Source organism: Nyctereutes procyonoides, unplaced genomic scaffold (assembly GCF_905146905.1).
Source record: "Nyctereutes procyonoides isolate TBG_1078 unplaced genomic scaffold, NYPRO_anot_genome, whole genome shotgun sequence".
NCBI lineage: Eukaryota > Metazoa > Chordata > Mammalia > Carnivora > Canidae > Nyctereutes > Nyctereutes procyonoides.
The window spans coordinates 11,245,255-11,262,948 of NW_026575140.1; the positions used below are offsets into that span (position 1 = coordinate 11,245,255).

At 40.9% G+C, this 17,694-nt stretch overlaps 1 protein-coding gene across 1 annotated transcript in view; it reads left to right on the forward strand.

Moving 5' to 3' along the window:
* PKD1L3 (polycystin 1 like 3, transient receptor potential channel interacting) overlaps positions 1–17,694 on the forward strand; it is a 65,468-nt gene that overhangs the window by 5,508 nt on the left and 42,266 nt on the right. The window contains exons 4-11 of the mRNA XM_055305012.1: positions 3,449–3,556; positions 8,136–8,182; positions 9,835–10,083; positions 12,370–12,501; positions 15,243–15,419; positions 16,150–16,280; positions 16,372–16,498; positions 17,344–17,472. Of these exons, the coding sequence (XP_055160987.1) occupies positions 3,449–3,556; positions 8,136–8,182; positions 9,835–10,083; positions 12,370–12,501; positions 15,243–15,419; positions 16,150–16,280; positions 16,372–16,498; positions 17,344–17,472 (1,100 nt within the window). The remainder of the gene's footprint in view (positions 1–3,448; positions 3,557–8,135; positions 8,183–9,834; positions 10,084–12,369; positions 12,502–15,242; positions 15,420–16,149; positions 16,281–16,371; positions 16,499–17,343; positions 17,473–17,694) is intronic.

Genomic DNA, 17,694 nt, shown 5'->3' on the forward strand with positions numbered 1-17,694 from the left:
TAAAAATAAAAATTTAAAAAAGATTTTATTGGGATCCCTGGGTGGTGCAGTGGTTTGGCGCCTGCCTTTGGCCCAGGGTGCGATCCTGGAGACCCGGGATCGAATCCCACGTCGGGCTCCCGGTGCATGGAGCCTGCTTCTCCCTCTGCCTGTGTCTCTGCCTCTCTCTCTCTGTGACTATCATAAATAAATTAAAAATTAAAAAAAAAAGATTTTATTTATTTATTCATGAGAGACACAGAGAGGCAGAGACAGAGGCAGAGGAAGAAGCAGGCTCCCTCTTGGGAGCCTGACATGGGACTCTATTCCAGGACCCCGGGATCACGACCTGAGCCAAAGGCAGTTGCTCAACCACTGAGCCACCGGGTGCCCCAATAAAAGTGTTTTTAAAGAGAATTCTATTTAGTTATCTAAGCCAACCCAGCAAATTCTGAGCCAATATTCCCGTAATGAGATTAAATATGTTTCTGCAATTAAGAGATCAGGCTCCAAAGTCAGACTGCTGAGTTCATGTTTTGATTCTGGGACTTTACTGTTGTGTCACCTCCAAAGGATTGTTATGAGGATTAGTAAGATAAGTAAAGTATTAGAACAGTACTTGGCAGAATTTTTTTAGTTCTTACTGTTAATATTATGGAATTTCTGTTTTTTTGTGCAAAATTTATTTTCTACTTCACATTCATGTCAAAGGTCATTGGATCTCTTGGAGATCCAATATTGCTAATTATCTTTAAAACTAAAGTATTGGGGGGACCCCTGGGTGACACAGTGGTTTAGCGCCTGCCTTCGGCCCAGGGTATGATCCTGGAGACCCAGGATCAGATCCCACGTCGGGCTCCCTGCATGGAGCCTGCTTCTCCCTCTGCCTGTGTCCCTGCCTCTCTCTCTCTCTATGTCTCTCATAATCTTGGGAGTCATGAGTTCGAGCCCCATGTTGGGTGTAGAGATTCTTAAATAAATTAAAAATGTTTAAAAAAAAAGAAGAAGAAATAGCTATTGTTGTCATAGTGTTTATTTATTTTTCTGTGAGCATAAGAAATGCCTCTTCTGGGGTGCCTGGATGGCACAGTCGGTTAAGGGCGTGACTCTTGATTTTGGCTCAGGTCATGATCTCAGGGTCATGAGATGGAGCCTAGCATCAGACTCCATGCTGCTGAGCCTGGAGCCTGCTTAAGATTCTCTCTTTCCCTGTCCCTTTGCCCCTCCCCATGCTCCTGCACAGCGCCTCTCTCCTTAAAAGACAGAGAGGGAGAGAGGGAGGATGGAAAGAAGGAAAGAAAGAAGGAAGGAAAAGAAATGTCTCTTCCAAAATAACATGTTGGTAGAAGAAGTATTTGTAAATTTGTTCCTTAACATTCAGAAGAGAGGTCTAATGTTTCATATTATGAAGTATTGTTACCAAAAAATGGAGAAATGCAACTTTAAACTGAGATACCATTTCCCACCTATCAGATGGGCATAAATCCACAAACTCAACAACATACTATGTTGGCAAGACTGTAGGGAAATAAGTACTCTCATAAATTGCAAATGAGAATGCATTAAGATACAGTTTCTAAAGAGAGGAATACTTGGGAATCTCTAGCAAAATTGCATTTGCATCTACCCTTTGATCCAGTATTCCTGCTCCTGGAAATCTATCTTGAAGTTAGACTGGCAAAAATATAAAAAGACGCACACATGAGGCTATTCGTTGTAACTCGCTGTGTAATTGCAAAAAAAGTAGAAACAATCCACACCCATCTAGTGGGACACTGGTTGTAAAAAGAAATAAGTAATATTTCTATGTACTACATTGGGGTTATTTGTATGTTGTTTTAGTGGAAAAAAGCAATCTGCAGAACAATGTATATTCTACTTTAAGAAAGAGGTTAAGATGAATATAAATGCATATATACCTATACACATATCTATAAACATAATAGAAAAAAAGAAATGAAAATGATTGCTTATGGAGAAGGGAGGGAACAGGATAGAAAGGAGAAATAGAATTTAGATCTTTCTGAATGTACCTGCTTTCATAATTTTAACATTGGAACTCTAAATTTTTTTAAAGATTTATTTTTATTTATTTATGACAGAGAGAGAGAGAGAGAGAGGCAGAGACATAGGCAGAGGGAGAAGCAGGCTCCAGCTGGGAGCCTGACGTGGGACTCGATCCCAGGACTCCAGGATCGTGCCCTGGGCCAAAGGCAGGCGCTAAACCTCTGAGCCACCCAGAGATCCCTGGAACTCTAAATTTTTTACATAATTAGAAAACAATTGTTTTTGTTTCCTAAAAATAAGGAAAAAGAATAGGAGAAGAATGGGATGTAGCAAGTTCAGGCAGATTTTAGGTTAATTTTGCTCAAGAGCAGGAAGGAAGTAGGACAGTAGTTCATGAGGCAATGTGAATTGGCAGTTTGTGTTAAGACAGAATAAGTAGTAGCCAGGGCAGTGTCCTTGATCTGAGCTACCATGCTAAAGGGATTCACTTTGGGTAGGAGCGCAGGGAGCTTGTAGGAGGAACAGGGCAGAAGTGGCCTCTGGGTGTAGATGCTTGCTGCTCAGGGGCAAATTTGGTGGTGGGACTCTGGAAGGGACTCTTAACTGCTTCCATTTTCTTTTTGAAGCAGAAAGCAAGGTTATGACCTGACCTGAGAATCAAGATCAGGGACTTCCTTGTCATTGGAGGTACAGTAGAGAAGGAAGTGGGAGGAATCATCTCAGAGAGCAAAAGCATGAATAGACCTGGGGAGTACAGTGTGATCACCCCGCTTGTCATCCAAACTTAAGCTGAGATATAGTCAGTGAAGTTGTACAATCTTCTCAAGCCATGTCGGGCAGCATGTGTGAGAAACAGCAAGAATACGTAAGGAGGCATGTTCAAGAATGTTATTGTTCTCCTTACTGAACTCTTTTATCTCTACCAATAAGAATACAGAATATGAGGAGAATATTACACTTAGAATGTAATTTCTTAAAATGAACTTAATTCTGGGGCACCTGGGTGGCTCATCAAGTAAGCATCTGCCTTCGGCTCATGTCATGATCCTCAGGGTCCTGAGATGGAACCCCATTTCAGGCTCCCTGCTCAGTGGGGAGTCTGCTTCTCTTTCTCTCCCTCTACCCCTCCCCTCTGCTCATGCTCTTTCTCTCTCACTGTTTCTCTCAAATAAATAAAATCTTTAAAATTTTTTTTTTTATTAATTTAATTCTGTCTTCATGGTGTTGACTCCGTCAGTGGACCTCATTTTGTGATGTTGGGTCATAGAAGGTCATGTGACTGCTCCATAGCAAAAGAGCTCCCTGAGAATTCCTACCTTCTTTAACAAAAAAAAAAAAAAAAGGGTAGTAATCTTTAATTTGTGTTGTCTTGATTACCATGCATATGCTGGTAACAACCATTTTATAGACTTACAGCTAGTTACACAATAGAAATTATCTTTTCCATTGGCTTCCCAAATAGATGCCTTTTCAGACCAACATGAAAGACATGGAAATAATCCTCATTTACATTGGAGACCCGAGGAGACAAGAGGAGAAATGGCAGTACCAAGAAACAAAAAGATCCCAGGTAATGTGTAGTGAAATCAATCTTGCCTGAAAGGATACACAAGTGTTAGTTAATGCTGAAGTGTATCATCATAACATGTACTCAATATTTGTTGCATTCTGTTTTGTCCGATCTTATTATTGCAAGTTTTACTCTCATTTTATAGATACTTAAAAAAAAATTTTTATCTGACAGCAGAAGCAGGGTGAACAGGAGAGGGAGAAGTAGGTTCTCCACTAGGTAGGACACCCCACGTGGGCTCAATTCCGGGACCCTGGGATCGTGACTTGAGCAGAAGGCAGACGTCCAGCTGACTGAGCCACCCAGGCACCCCAATACTTTCTTTTTTTTTTACTTTCTTTCTTGATGGGCCTTTGGCCATCTTCTTTTCACATGTGCCCAAAACCAAATGAAAGATAGGATTTTCTCTCACAAAGGTTTCCATCCAAAGAATCGTCTTAAAGTCCTTGCAGATTCTTTCAAATTGTGGTGTTCTCTCTCATTTTTTTTTAATTTTGAAAAATAAATATGATATGGGAAAGGATGCATTAGCCTGAAATGACTTCAGTCAATACCAGTGTTGGATGATTATAGAGATCATCTGACCAAATGGGTGGAAAAAGAGACAGATTTAAAATGTAGCTAGTGATTATTCTGAGGGGTATGACCTCACAACTTCAAGTTTTAGATGTCTTTGTCAACAAGCCTATTAAGGATCCCTTAAAAGAACAATTCTGAAAGTGCTATTGTAGAGGCATAAATATCTATCTCAAGGACAAATGTAAAAATCAGCTTTTCTGCATGCTTTTGTAACTGAGTACTTATGAGTTGGGGAAGAAATGTTTCGTGATGGCATTAGATGAAAATAAAGTTTGTGTACTTTCAAAACTGTTAAATAATTACAGAAGTCGCTCTGATGGTAATTAAAGCACCAAGGCTGAGAATGCATTTGAAAAGTTTCAATAAAGTCACGTCCTGAAATGCGAGTTACATTACTTTAGATAACACATGATTTTAAACATGCCTTTGTAGAACAAGTTACTCCATTAAGTAACTAGATTATTTGACTGTTTCACCTACATCCTTAGAAATGATATAGTCAAGTTTGCTCCAAAACAGCTAACTTTAAATCTCCTTGAAGAACACGGAGGCAAGAAGCTAACACAGCTTTTATAGACCACGAGATGCAAGTTACAAGGTAATGACAGCAGAACAAGGCATTAAGAGCTTGGGTCTCATAAACTGTGGAGCCATCTAATCAGCCATGGACTGCTTGCTTATTTACACTGTTAGGAGCAAGAGAAATGAACTTCCATTTGTTCAAGCTCCCATTCTGACTTCTGTTACAATAACCGACCCTATGCTTTTAAGCTGTACATCCTGCTAAAACATGGCCTACTGGAAAGGGACAAGAAAGGCCTTTTGAGTGTTCATGAGTTCCCAAAAGAAGGGATAATGGGAAGCCTGATCCTTTTCTTTAAGGGAACAGCCTGGAAATTGCACCTTCTCATATCCCATTGGCCAGGGCATGATCGCATGGCCATACTGCTGCAAGCAAGGAAGGCTGGGAAATGTAGTCCTTGGTGGGGCTACCATGTTTCCTTAGAAGGAAGGAAGAGACAGTGGCAGAATAAGCAGCAGTCTCTGCAATACAAGGAACATTATCTCCTTTGTCAGTCTTCCCCTCAAAACTCTGCAGCCACCGATCCCTTGTCTTTTGGCATTTAATATTATTGTGGAAAAGAATATAGTTACTTTTTTTAGCATGTAGCCTTTTTTCTTTTACCAGATTGTGAAATTATTTAATCCTTGTAATACAGAAATTTTCTTAGTAGGTTTCCAGGTCACTTTTTCACTGATTTTGCCTAGAATGTGATGTTATATATACACATTTTTCTTGTTCATCACAATTCTATTCTCTTCTACTTATTTATCACTTGTATTTTATTAGTTCTAGTTTTGTCCATAGAGATACCAGTTATTTGGGGCACCTGGGTGGCTCATCAGTTAAGGGTTGGACTCTTTATTTCAGTGCAGGTTATAATCTCAGGGCCCTGAGATTGAGCCCCACATCGGCTCACACTGGGCATGGACTGTGCTGGATGGAGATTCTCTCCCTTGCCCTCTGCCCCTCCCCCCCACCTCTCTCCCTTTTTTTTTTTTCTTTTTTTCTTTTTTAAAGATTTATTTATTTATTCATAGAGAAAGAGGCAGAGACACAGGCAGAGGGAGAAGCAGGCTCCATGTAGGGAGCCTGACTTGGGACTTGATCCCGGGTCTCCAGGATCACACCCTGGGCTGCAGGAGGCACTAAATCGCTGCACCACTGGGGCTGCCCTGCTTTTTTTATAAAAAAGGAAAAGGAGAGAAATACTAGTTATCTATTTGCTAAATTGCATATTTTGTCCTCCATCTCTCTTCTGTCACTCTTTTAAGTGAAAAGAATGGTTTTGTGTGTATCCCTCTGTTGCATTTTGGGAGAATTTTTATCCTCCTTCTCACTGATTGGATTTTTCCACATCAATTCTGTATTACTTCAATGTGGATTTTAATTTTCCTACAGCATTTTAGCTTTCTTGAAATCCTCTAGTATCATTTATTTCTCTTTTATCTCGTTCTTGTGCATCTTAGCTTCAGTTGGTTTAAGAATTTCTGTTCCTATTAAGGATGTGAAACAGCTTTGTGAAATATTTTTTGGATTTTGCTGTTAACTCAAGTATACTTTCTGCGAGGTCCTCTGGATTCAATTTCCAGGTTCTAGAATATTCATTGGCTCCTTTTGTTGGTTTTTTTCCCCTCATTCTTAAGGCAAGGTCTACCCAAATACAGTGTTTGTCCATAGACCAAGAAATTGGATCACTCTTGGTTCAGTAGCTTGTTGGATCACCTGGTGGTCATAACCCCATTCAGATCCCCCATGAAAGTGCAGAATCTGTTCCCTCTTCCCCTTGAGCTGTTAAACTGATGACCTTAATGTTTCTGAACTCTACAGACATTGCTTTAATTGTCACATATTTAGGTATTATTACACCCATTCTCCACATGAGAAAACTAGGAGGTTAAGTCATTGGTCTAAGGCTTCATAGTTACAGTAAAAGGCAGACCAGGTCAGGAGCTCAAGTCTTTTGCTTCAAAATCCAGTTTCTTTCTTCTCTCCGTCCTGCATTCCTTCTAGAAAGACACGGTAGGGTGCCTGGGTGGCTCAGTCAGTTAAGTGTCTTGACTCTTGATTTCTGCTTAGGTCATAATCTCAGAGATGTGAGATCAAGCCCCACATCAGGCTCTGTGCTGGGCATTGAGCCAACTTAGGATTCTCTCTCTCTCTCTCCTTCTTCATCTGCCCCTCTGCCCCCACTTGCACATGAGCTCTCACTTTCTCTAAAAAGAAAGAGAAAAGAAAGACATGACAGCTAACCGAAAGAACATATCAGAACTCTATCCTCCAAAAAAAAAAAAAAAACAACTCTTCTCCCCCAGTAGTGGTGGTTACAATGATTCTGCTGTTAAATAAACATATCAGTCCTTTCAACACCAGAGGGACTGTTACAAGAAGAGATGGAGAGGGCAGAGCAGGTATAGCCAGATAAACTGTAATGGGTTTAGAGCACATGCCTCGAAAGAGGTCAACCTAGGTTAATAGCAAATAGCCATGTTAACACACTTACTGCCTTCAGATCATGGTGTTCTTACCGCAGAATGTGGAACAGTAACGAAAGCAATAACCATGATCTGGCAAAATATTGTCAGTGATCATTTTCTAAAAGTATCACACTACAGGGGTGCCTGAGTGGCTCAGTCTGTTAAGTGTCCAACTCTTGGCTTCCACTCAGGTCATGATCTCAGGGTCCTGGTATTGAGCTCCAAGTAAGGCTCCCCTCTCAGCGAGGAGTTTGCTTCCCCACTCCCTCTCCTTCAGGCCCTCCCCCTGCTCATGCTCTTTCTAAAATAAATAAATCTAAAAAAAAAAAAGAGGCCAGCCCAGGTGGCTCAGCGGTTTAGCGCAGCCTTCAGCCCAGGGCCTGATCGTGGAGACCAGGGATTGAGTCCCACATCAGGCTCCCAGCATGGAGCCTGCATCTCCTTTTGCCTGTGTCTCTGCCTCTCTCTCTGTGTCTCATGAATAAATAAACAAATAATCTTTAAAAAAAAAAAAGAAGTAAAAAGATTCTTTGAAAGTATCATGTTATGGTCATACCACACTGCACGCACCCGATCTCATCTAAATGTATCAGAAATATGCTCTGATGTATTAATAGGGAGCTCATCGTTTTGGTAAAATTATGGGACAAATATTTCCGTGGTAGTATTCATGTATGATAACTTTACAATTGATCTGATTTAAATATTTTTATACGGAGGACCTTTGAAGAATAAACAGAGATTAGATATTAGTGATTTGTGACACTTGAGGTCCAGAATCCTAGCTTGTCTACAGAATTATCCTAAGTGGGAAATGATCACTTTAGTCTCCCATATAAAGTGATTTGCATTGTTTTTTTTTTTGCATTGTTTTTTACCAAGACTAAGACACCCTCAAATAGAAATATTTCTATCCTAGACTTTTACTTGAACTTAGTCTGCTTTCTGCTTTCTGTGGCAGCTATTCATCCTGCACCCCCATGTCACCACCCTGCTCATGCTGATCTTGTAAGTACTTCCCTTGATGGTACACATCTGGGATTAGTCATCTCTGTCATTCCTGGTGGATCCTCCCGGAATGCCACTCTGGATATAGCTTTTGCATAAGGAGAGGAAGTACTTAAGTGCAGGAAAGAACCAGATTGAATGAATGCTTTATTGATGACATTTTTAAAGCCTACTTTGGCTTTCATGTTGTTGTAATTATCATTTGTTTGTTGGTTGTTTATTCCCTGCTTCATTCCAAAAAGGACTTGTGACATCTTACAAAAGTATATGCTATGCAATGAAATTTAAATTTCTTTTAGGGGGAAAAAACTGAGTGAAAGGAAAATAAAAGTGGAGACTGCATAATCTGCAAAATTTCACATTCAAGAAATTTCTCAGCCTTTTTTACTTTGTGTCCTACATAGAAACCTTTCAGTGGATGTCTGAAGATAGATTTACACTTATTTGACCCACTGCAAAAAAAAAAAAAAAAAAAGCATTTCTTGTGTGAAAGAGAGCAGCGATGAAGCCAAAATCCCTTGAGTCAGTGTTTTCTAAGCGATGTTCTACAAAATAGTAACCAACGTTCCTTAAAATGTTTCCAGAAGGAAAGAAAACAAAGATTTTTGACTGTAGGACTTCTCAGAGCCTTTCTTATGACCAACCCTAACCACATCCCACCAGCTTCAGCATTTTCACACTGTAGTCTAAGCCACCATCATCTCCTGGCCAAACTTTGCATCTGCCGCCTGCTCATCTCCCTCCTTCTGCCCTTGGCTGTTTTTTGTCAGTTCTCAACATAGCAGTCAGAGGAGCAGGTCAGCTCATCCTGCTGCTTCTCAAAGCCCCCAGTGTCTTCCCATCTCATTCAAGGTAAAATCATACTCTTCTCCGTTGCCTGACATATGCATGCTCTCCCCAACCCCGTCCCTCATTCCCACCCCCATCCCCAGGATCTTTCTGCTCTCCCCCATATCCAAGTTCTGTTCATCTAGCTTCCTGTTCTTCCTCAGACAAACCCAGCAGGTTGTTACCTCAGGGCCTTTGCACTTCTCAAATGCCTGTCTCTAATATATTGGTAGAGCTTTCTCTCTTTATTCCAACTGTCAGCAAAAATGCTGTCTCCATACATCTGAGTGCCCTATCTGAAACACACCCTTTCCTTTCATTTGCTTGCTCTTATTATTTTACTTCATGGCATTTATTTAATACATAGTATAATTTGCCCCCACCACTAAAATGAAGGTGCCATGAGGGCAAGAACTTCACTCATTTTGTTCATTGCCATATACCTGCTTCCCCAAAACATAACTTAGCATGTGGTAGATGTTTAATTACAATTTATTGAATGGTTGATAATAAATACACTAATGTAAATTATGAACCTAAAAGAGGGTAACATAGTATGCCACTTTTTCAAAACTGAGTACTGAATCTATTTGAAAAAAATGCCCATTGAGATCTCATGGGATGTGGGAGTACCAGAATAATTTTGGAAACACTGCCTTCATTTTCATTTAGTAAAATGGGAGGATGGGGTAACTGGGTGACGGGCATTACAGAGGGCACATGATGAGATGAGCACTGGGTGTTATACTGTATGTTGGCAAATTGAATTTAAATAAAATATTTTTAAAAATCAGATTCAGCCTTTTCCTGTACGCCCCTTTCAGTCCAAGACCCTATGCCATTCCATCAGCCCGTTTCCTTCAGCACTGCCCAGAGTCACATGGCAGGTCCTGTCAGTCACCTGGGTGCCTACCAGCCGCCCTCTCTCTGTCACGCCAGCGCTCCCCAGTTCTGCACCCAAAGCACAGTCTGGGCAAGTTTTGGTAGAAGTGACCTCAAGCCCCAAAGAGAGCACCCACACAGAGGTCGTCACCACTCACCTACAAACATCATTTCAGGATGCCTCTGATCAGGTAAGTACAGAAAACTGAGGTCACACTAGGGACCTTTGTGACCCTGTGAACGTACTTCTATTCTTTCCTCTTATTTTGCTGATGCTTCAAGAATAGTGATGTGAGAAAGGGGCCTGGTTCACCCTTCACGTCTGAGCAGAGCTCTGCCTAACAGTGCCTGATGGACAAGCATGTGCTCCAGTTAAAAGCAAGCACTGAACAAGCCCATGGGAATATTCCATGATGGGTTTTTTACCCCCTTCAGTATATTAATGTCTTATTTTTATTTAATGCTATTGTATTTAGTGCTTCAGATGGGGAGGGCGCTTTGTCCACCTGCCACAATTGTCCAGCAGTAGCACACCCTTCTGGACTGTTCTCCTCCTCACCAGCTCAGCACTCCTTTCCCCTTTGTGCCCTTCTCCCCACAAACTTCAAGAAAAAAAAGAAAAAAAAGAAGAAAAAAAAAAAGCAAAGCCACCCTGATAATGTTGACTGAAGAAAATCATCCTACTTCTTACCTTTTTTAAATTTAACACAAGCCCTACTTACATGCAATCTAACTGAAAGATAATCCTGTTTGTGCTGGATCTGCTCTCAGCAGTAATTGGAACTAGTTGTTCACTATTGTTTCGGCTAGCATTGTGTTCTCCTGGCAGAAAAATTGATCTACAGTAGCTTCAACAGAGTGCTTTGTTTTCCTTAAACAAAGAGAAGTCTGAAGTGTAGAATACCCAAAAAGGCCTGCAGATAAATTATTAGAAACAGTAAGAGAATTTATCAGTGTTGCTGAATACCAGATTAATATACGGAAGCTAGTTGTACTTTTACATGTCAGCAGCAAGCAGTTAGAAAATCAGATTTTTTTTTTTTTTTAAGATAGCAGAGGCTCGGGGATCCCTGGGTGGCGCAGTGGTTTAGCGCCTGCCTTTGGCCCAGGGCGCGATCCTGGAGACCCGGGATCGAATCCCACGTCAGGCTCCCAGTGCATGGAGCCTGCTTCTCCCTCTGCCTATGTCTCTGCCTCTCTCTCTCTCTCTGTGTGACTATCATAAATAACTAAAAATTAAAAACATTAAAAAAAAAAGCGGTGGCTCAGTCAGTTAAGTGTCCAACTCTTGATTTTCCTGAGATAGAGCCCTGCACTCAGTGGGGAGCCAGCTTGTGGTCCCCCCTCTCCGCTGCCCCTCCCCCTCCCTTGCACATGGTCTCTCGCTTAAAAAGGAAAAGAATAGCAAGTACCTCGGAGTAAATCTAACCAAAGATGAGCAAAACTTGTATGGAGACGACTATAAAGCTTTATTAAGAGCCATTAAAGAAAGGCAAGGTAAATTGATAAGATCTACCGTGATTCATCCCAGCTCTAAAACCTCAAGCCATCCTCAGTGTCCTCCCTGGATGTAGCTAGAATGGCATTAAATAAGACCTGACCTCCACTGGAAAACATGCAGTTGGGTAGCAGCTGGGTCTCACTCATACCTTTATTCCTGCTTATTTACTGGGTGGTCCTCAATTCTAAGATCATTCTGTAACTAATCCAACCTCCTACAAACCCTGTAAATTAGAAATCACCTTCTTCAGTTGTGTAGATTGACAAGGGCTGGATCATGACTGACTTTAACCACTCTAACTCCTGAGTCTAGCTGCGCACAGTAGGCATTTAATAAAGGCTTACTGAATACTAACTGAATTGAGCTGCAATGGAAAGGAAAATGCACTAAGAAATGCACTAGAAATGCACTAAGTAGCTGCTGTAAATAGAGATTATCTCAGCTTGGGACTTCCATCCAGTTCAAAAGCCTCTTAAAGTTTTGGGATCACATCCAGAGATCTGGGTTTGTTTTCTCAGTTTCTGCCGCCCACCTCCTGCCATCTGGAATTTCAAATACTCCCATCTTGAGCATGAACTCTTGAATTGAGGGACATAAGCCAGTGGGAACCCTGAGGAGATAAGCATACTTCTGAATAGAAAAGTTTGTTTTTGTTCTTTTGATTTCAAGGTGTTGCCCTCAGTTGGATCATGGCCCTGAGATTTAAACTTCTCTTATAAGTCGTATTTCCAGACCCATCTGTCCCCGTATCAGTCATTGTATGACCTTGAGATCTGTTCCTCTACTGTATGGAAGAGGTGAAAATTCTATGCACTTGGAGAAAATCTTCTGAAAGTAGTAACTCTTACGGGGAGTCTGTGATTCATTGAGTTTGTAAGGTTATCCGAGGTCAATTCGTGTTAAAACAATGTCTCAAACTACTTAAGTGCAATCATTTTCTATAAATAATTTTGGCAGAATCCTTCGTCCCCAACAGGTCATATATGAGACAGCAAGGAACTTGAACAAAGCAATTCATGGTTTGCAAACTAACAGCAAACTACAGACAGCTTGTGAGATGCTCCAGAAACTGACAGCCTTAATCCCAGAATTTTCTAAGTCAGCTCAGGTAAGCAGACGGTGATCAGTAGGAAACAAGGTATGAGAAAGGGGGAAGCAAACCAGAGAAAAAGTATGTAAGACAAAATGCATAATCTGGAGATGGTGCCCTGTGTAGAACTTAGTCTTACACACTATTTTGTGGAGACTCAGTTATTAGCCACGTATTTGTACCTTTACCTCTGAAGATTGCAAATCAAGTAATCAGTGATGACCTTCTCAGATATGCTTATTTTCTTTTGTTCATTTATCAGGTTACTGCCTTTCTGATACATTCGTTAGACATCACGGCAGACAGAAATAGATCCAGTCCTGGCCCGAGATAGAGCAGTTCAGCTTTGAAACAGATGACGGCCCTCACTGCCCCATCTGCCAAGTTATTCCCAGTAATTATTCATGCCTGTCTCTACTCCCTACACATAAGGAAATTAAGAGACTAGGATTCCAGAGAATTTTCATTTTTTCTTTTCTATGTCCTGCATTTTCAAATATTTTGCAATAAGCCTATAAATGTAATCTGTGCTGGTTTATTTGGCCTTTTTTTTTTTTTTTTTTTTTTTTTGAGACAGAAAAAGAGGAGCAGGGAGAGGGAGAGAGAGAATCTTAAGCTGGCTCCATGCCCAGTACAGAGCCCTGATGCAGGGCTCGATTTTAGGACCCTGAGATCATGACCTGAGCCAAAATCAAGAGACGCTTAACCAACTGAGCCACCCAGGTCCCCCTATTTGGGCTTCTTAATTATGGACATAATGTAGGCTTATTATTTAAAAATCTGAACATAAGCATATAGTTATAAAGCAAAAACCCTCACTATCTGTGTCCTTCTTGCTAATCTCATTCTCTAGATATACTTGCTGGTATCAGAGTATTACTAATTTGTTGTCATAGCCTGCCAGACTTTTTTCTATGCATATACAAGTTTGTCGTTTTAACAAAAATGGGGGTTAAAATATACAAATATTTCAGCCCCTTAATTTTTTTTTTTAGTTAATGCTGTGTCATGGATATCTTTTTGTGTCAGTACACATAACCAAACCAATAATTCTTCATGTGCACTTGGACGTTTTTTGTCTACTCTTGCTAATAGCATTCCCATGAACATCCATGTCCCTACATCACTAAGTACTTATGCAAGTGTTTCTATTTAATAGAGTGCCAGAGATTGAAGTGAGGGGCTTTTGGGACTCCTGGGTGGCTTAGTTGGTTAAGCAGCTACCTTCAGCTCAGGTCATAATCCTGGGATGAAGCCCTGCGTCAGGCTCCTTGCTCAGCAGGGAGCTGAGTGAGACCCAGCTCCTATCCTCATTCTCCCTCTGCTGCTCCCCCTGCTTGTGCCCTTTCTCTTTTTCTCTCTGTCAAATAAATAAAATCTTAAAAAGAAAGGTGGGGGGCTTTTGCATTTTCCGTAGATGACAAAATTCTCTCTTAAAAGGTACTGTTTTGGGGTGCTTGAGTGGCTTGGCTGGGCATCCAACTCTAGATTTTGGCTCAGGTCATGATCTCAGGATCATGAGATGGAGCCATGCTGAGTGTGGAGCCTGCTTAGGATTCTCTCTCTAACCCCCCACCCCCACCCCTCTCCCCTCTCTCTTACACACACACACTCTTTCTCTGTCTCTAAAATAAATAAACAAATGAATGAATGAATAATTAGGCACCGTTTTACATGTCTACCAACCATTGTCCCACACTCTCCCAATTTCGAAGGCAAGAAAGAAAGAAAAGGAGAGAGCGGGATCCCTGGGTGGCGCAGTGGTTTGGCGCCTGCCTTTGGCCCAGGGCGCGATTCTGGAGACCCCGGATCGGATCCCACGTCGGGCTCCCGGTGCATGGAGCCTGCTTCTCCCTCTGCCTGTGTCTCTGCCTCTCTCTCTCTCTCTCTGTGACTATCATAAAATAAATAAAAATTAAAAAAAAAAAAAGGAGAGAGCATTTTATTGATTACTAAGGAGGTTGAACAACATCGTATATATTGATTGACCACGTGCATTTCTCTTCTCAATTGCTTCTTCATGTCCTTGTCCATTTTTCCCCTGAACACATTGTCATTTTTCTTACATGTTTGTAAGAGAGCTTTATTTACTATTGATATTGGCCTTTGGATACATGTATTGCATATATTTTGTGCCTATGTCTTATTTTTAATTTTGTTTATTGGATCTTTTTTACGCAGAAGTTTTTAAATGTTACTTTGAAAACAAAAAAAGATTTAAAATCCAAAATAGTAGAACCTACCGGGGATATTCCATCAATTTGCTTGACCTTTCTACTTGTTTTGCATAAGAACATCCTATAGAAAGGAGAATTGGGGTTTTCTGTTTCATTTAGAACTCTGCTTGTTCTCTGTGTTGTCAATCTTGAATGTTTTTGAGGCCCGAGTTGCAAGGGACAGTGTACTCAGTGTTCCAGCCAGTACTGGTTTTTCTCTCTTTTTGGCTTAGTTTTGTTAATTAGGTTTTTGATCTACTTACCACTCCAGGGAGGGTTCTCTCGGTTCCTTAGAATAACAGAAATACTAATCCTCCCTAGAGGTAATATGTAAGATATTTTCTTTTCCTGCCAAGTTGTAATAGTGCTTTTTATAAAATGTGTTTGAAATGCATAAAGAACATCGAACTCCTTATTAGAAGAACACAAATAAATTTTTTTAAAAGTCTGAAACAAAAAAATAAAATAAAATAAAATAAAATAAAATAAAAATAAAAGTCTGAAACAGCTCAGGGATGTGTGTTTGCCTCCTAAAACTCCCAGGTCAGTGTCATCAGTCCTCTTGTGGACCTGAATGAGCAGCTACCTGACAGTGCATCTCAGAGCAACGGCATTCGGGGCTTTGAAAACCCTGTGACTGTCTGCCTCATTCACTCCCTTGACGATGTAGTAGAAGCTGGTAAGGCCAGTCTGCAAAGATCCAAACATGACATTAAGCAGGTGGGTACAGGAGCTGCTGATATGGAACTCATTTTGGAAAATTATTAATCTTGGGGTGCCTGGGTGGCTCAGTTTTTTGAGAATCCTACTCTCAATTTTGGCTCAGGTTGTGACCTCAGGGTTGTTAGGTGGAGTCTGGCATTGGGCTCTGCCCTCAGTGGGGAGTCTGCTTGAGATTCTCTCCCTCTCCCCCAACTCATGCAAACACACTCTGTCTTTCAAATAAATAAATCTTTTTTTTTTTAATGATTTTATTTATTTATTCATGAGAGACACAGAGAGAGGCAGAGACACAGGCAGAGGGAGAAGCAGGCTCCACACAGGGAACCTGACGTGGGACTCAATCCCGGGTCTCCAGGATCAGGCCCTGGGCTGAAGGCAGCACTAAACCACCAGGCCACCAGAGCTGCCCTCAAATAAATCTTAAAAAACAACAACAACAAAATGATTCTCTCTCTCCATCTGTCCCGTCTCTCTCCCTCTAAAAAAAAAAAAGAAAAAAGTCAGGTCCAGGGCAGCTTATAATATGGGACAAAGAAATATGTCCTTGGGTGGTCTCTTAATAAAAGGATGGTGAGTCTTTAGCCAAACCAAAAGTACTTTCAGTGGGTCCTTTCCAAAGAATGTCACCTTTCATTACGTCACTGTCAAGGTGTTTGTCCCTTACTGACCCCTCCAAAACCATTATCCACTGAGGTTGCTCGGCTCACATGGTGTTTCCTTCTAAAAGCAGGTAGAAAATACGCTGGAAATGGCCTTGCTGGCTCTTGGGAAGATCCAAGAAGCGTTCCTACAACAGAACCGGTTTTCTGAGTCTTTAGTGACTTTGACCTCTTCTGTTGCTACCCTGGTGCTGAGCAGGTAACAGAGGAGCAGGGAAAGGTTCATTTTAGGTTTTTGAACTTTAGAAAAGACATAGAAATTGATTTCCATTTAATTTCTCCTTTCTTAGCCAAAACATGTCAACCTGGCCTCTGAGCTCCTACACTCTTGGGTCTCCAGCACTTGTGAGGTTAGGCTTTCTATCAGCTTCAGCACTGGAAGAGGTGTTGAACAGACACCCGGGAGTTAATGTCCAAGTAAGTGTGAAATTGATTCTGATCCGAATGGAAATGGGATTGATGGCTGCAGGCATTTCAATGCATCATGCAGGGGGTGCACCGTAAAATATAAGCTGACCAGACCAAACAAGAGAAGGCTGGGTGCCATGGATTTCTACTTTATGGTGGCAGGGTGGAGGCCCCCTAAAAATGATCCATGGTAGAGGTTGAGAGCATTAAACAGACTTCTGGATTTGACAGTTTCTGTGTTATGGCTTGAATTGATCTAAACAGCTTATGTATATACAAAGCTGGGAATATCTGCATAAAAAGTTTTGTTTTGTTTTGTTTTTTTTGCTAAAGATTTTATTAATTTACCTGAGAGTGCAAGAAAGAGCAAAGGGAGAGGGAGAAGCAGGCTGAGCAGGAAGCCTGACATGGGCTCGATCCCAGGACCCCAGGATCACAACCAGAGCCAAAGGCAGATGCTTAATAGACTGAGCCACTCAGGCACCCTCTGAATAAGTATTAACTCAATATATGACTTAGCCATATCAGTATATTGTATTTCTTTCAGCGGTTACTTAACAGATAAGATTGGTGCCTTATCCTGGAGAGCAGAATATTTCCTAGTAATCATGAATCCTCCAGGTATAAAGATGTAAAAAATAATAATAATAATAATTCTGAGGGTCACAAGTAAATGACTCATCTTTAATTCTTTCTCATATGTTCTAATGAGAAATATAATTTCATTTGAGATATTGGCAAGGAGAAAGATCCCAACATTTCCTTTATTTTTTGCTACCTGACACCTTATTACCTATCAGAGTATCATTTCCAAAGATTTCAGCGGTTGATGAAATAAGTTTTCTTGTCTCTAGGTAACAGGACTAGCTTTCAATCCCTTCAAGGATTTTGATGACAAGAACATTGTTGGAAACATCGGAAGTGTGTTGCTAAGCTCTAATCAGAAATTGTTTCAAGTCCATGATTTAATGGGAGATATTGAGGTATGACTTGATTATCAGGGAATGAAAGAGAAGGGAATAGGAATTCTTGGAGAACAAGATGGAAGAAAGTTATTTTAAATTCATGGCAGTGCCATTATTTGATTATTCACATCTTCACTTGGGAACTTCTACAAGGAGCTTACCTTACCCTTAGGAGAAGGTGTTTTAGGTCTGAGATTGTATATTGTCCCTTGATCCCTGGCTCTATATTACCTACTGATA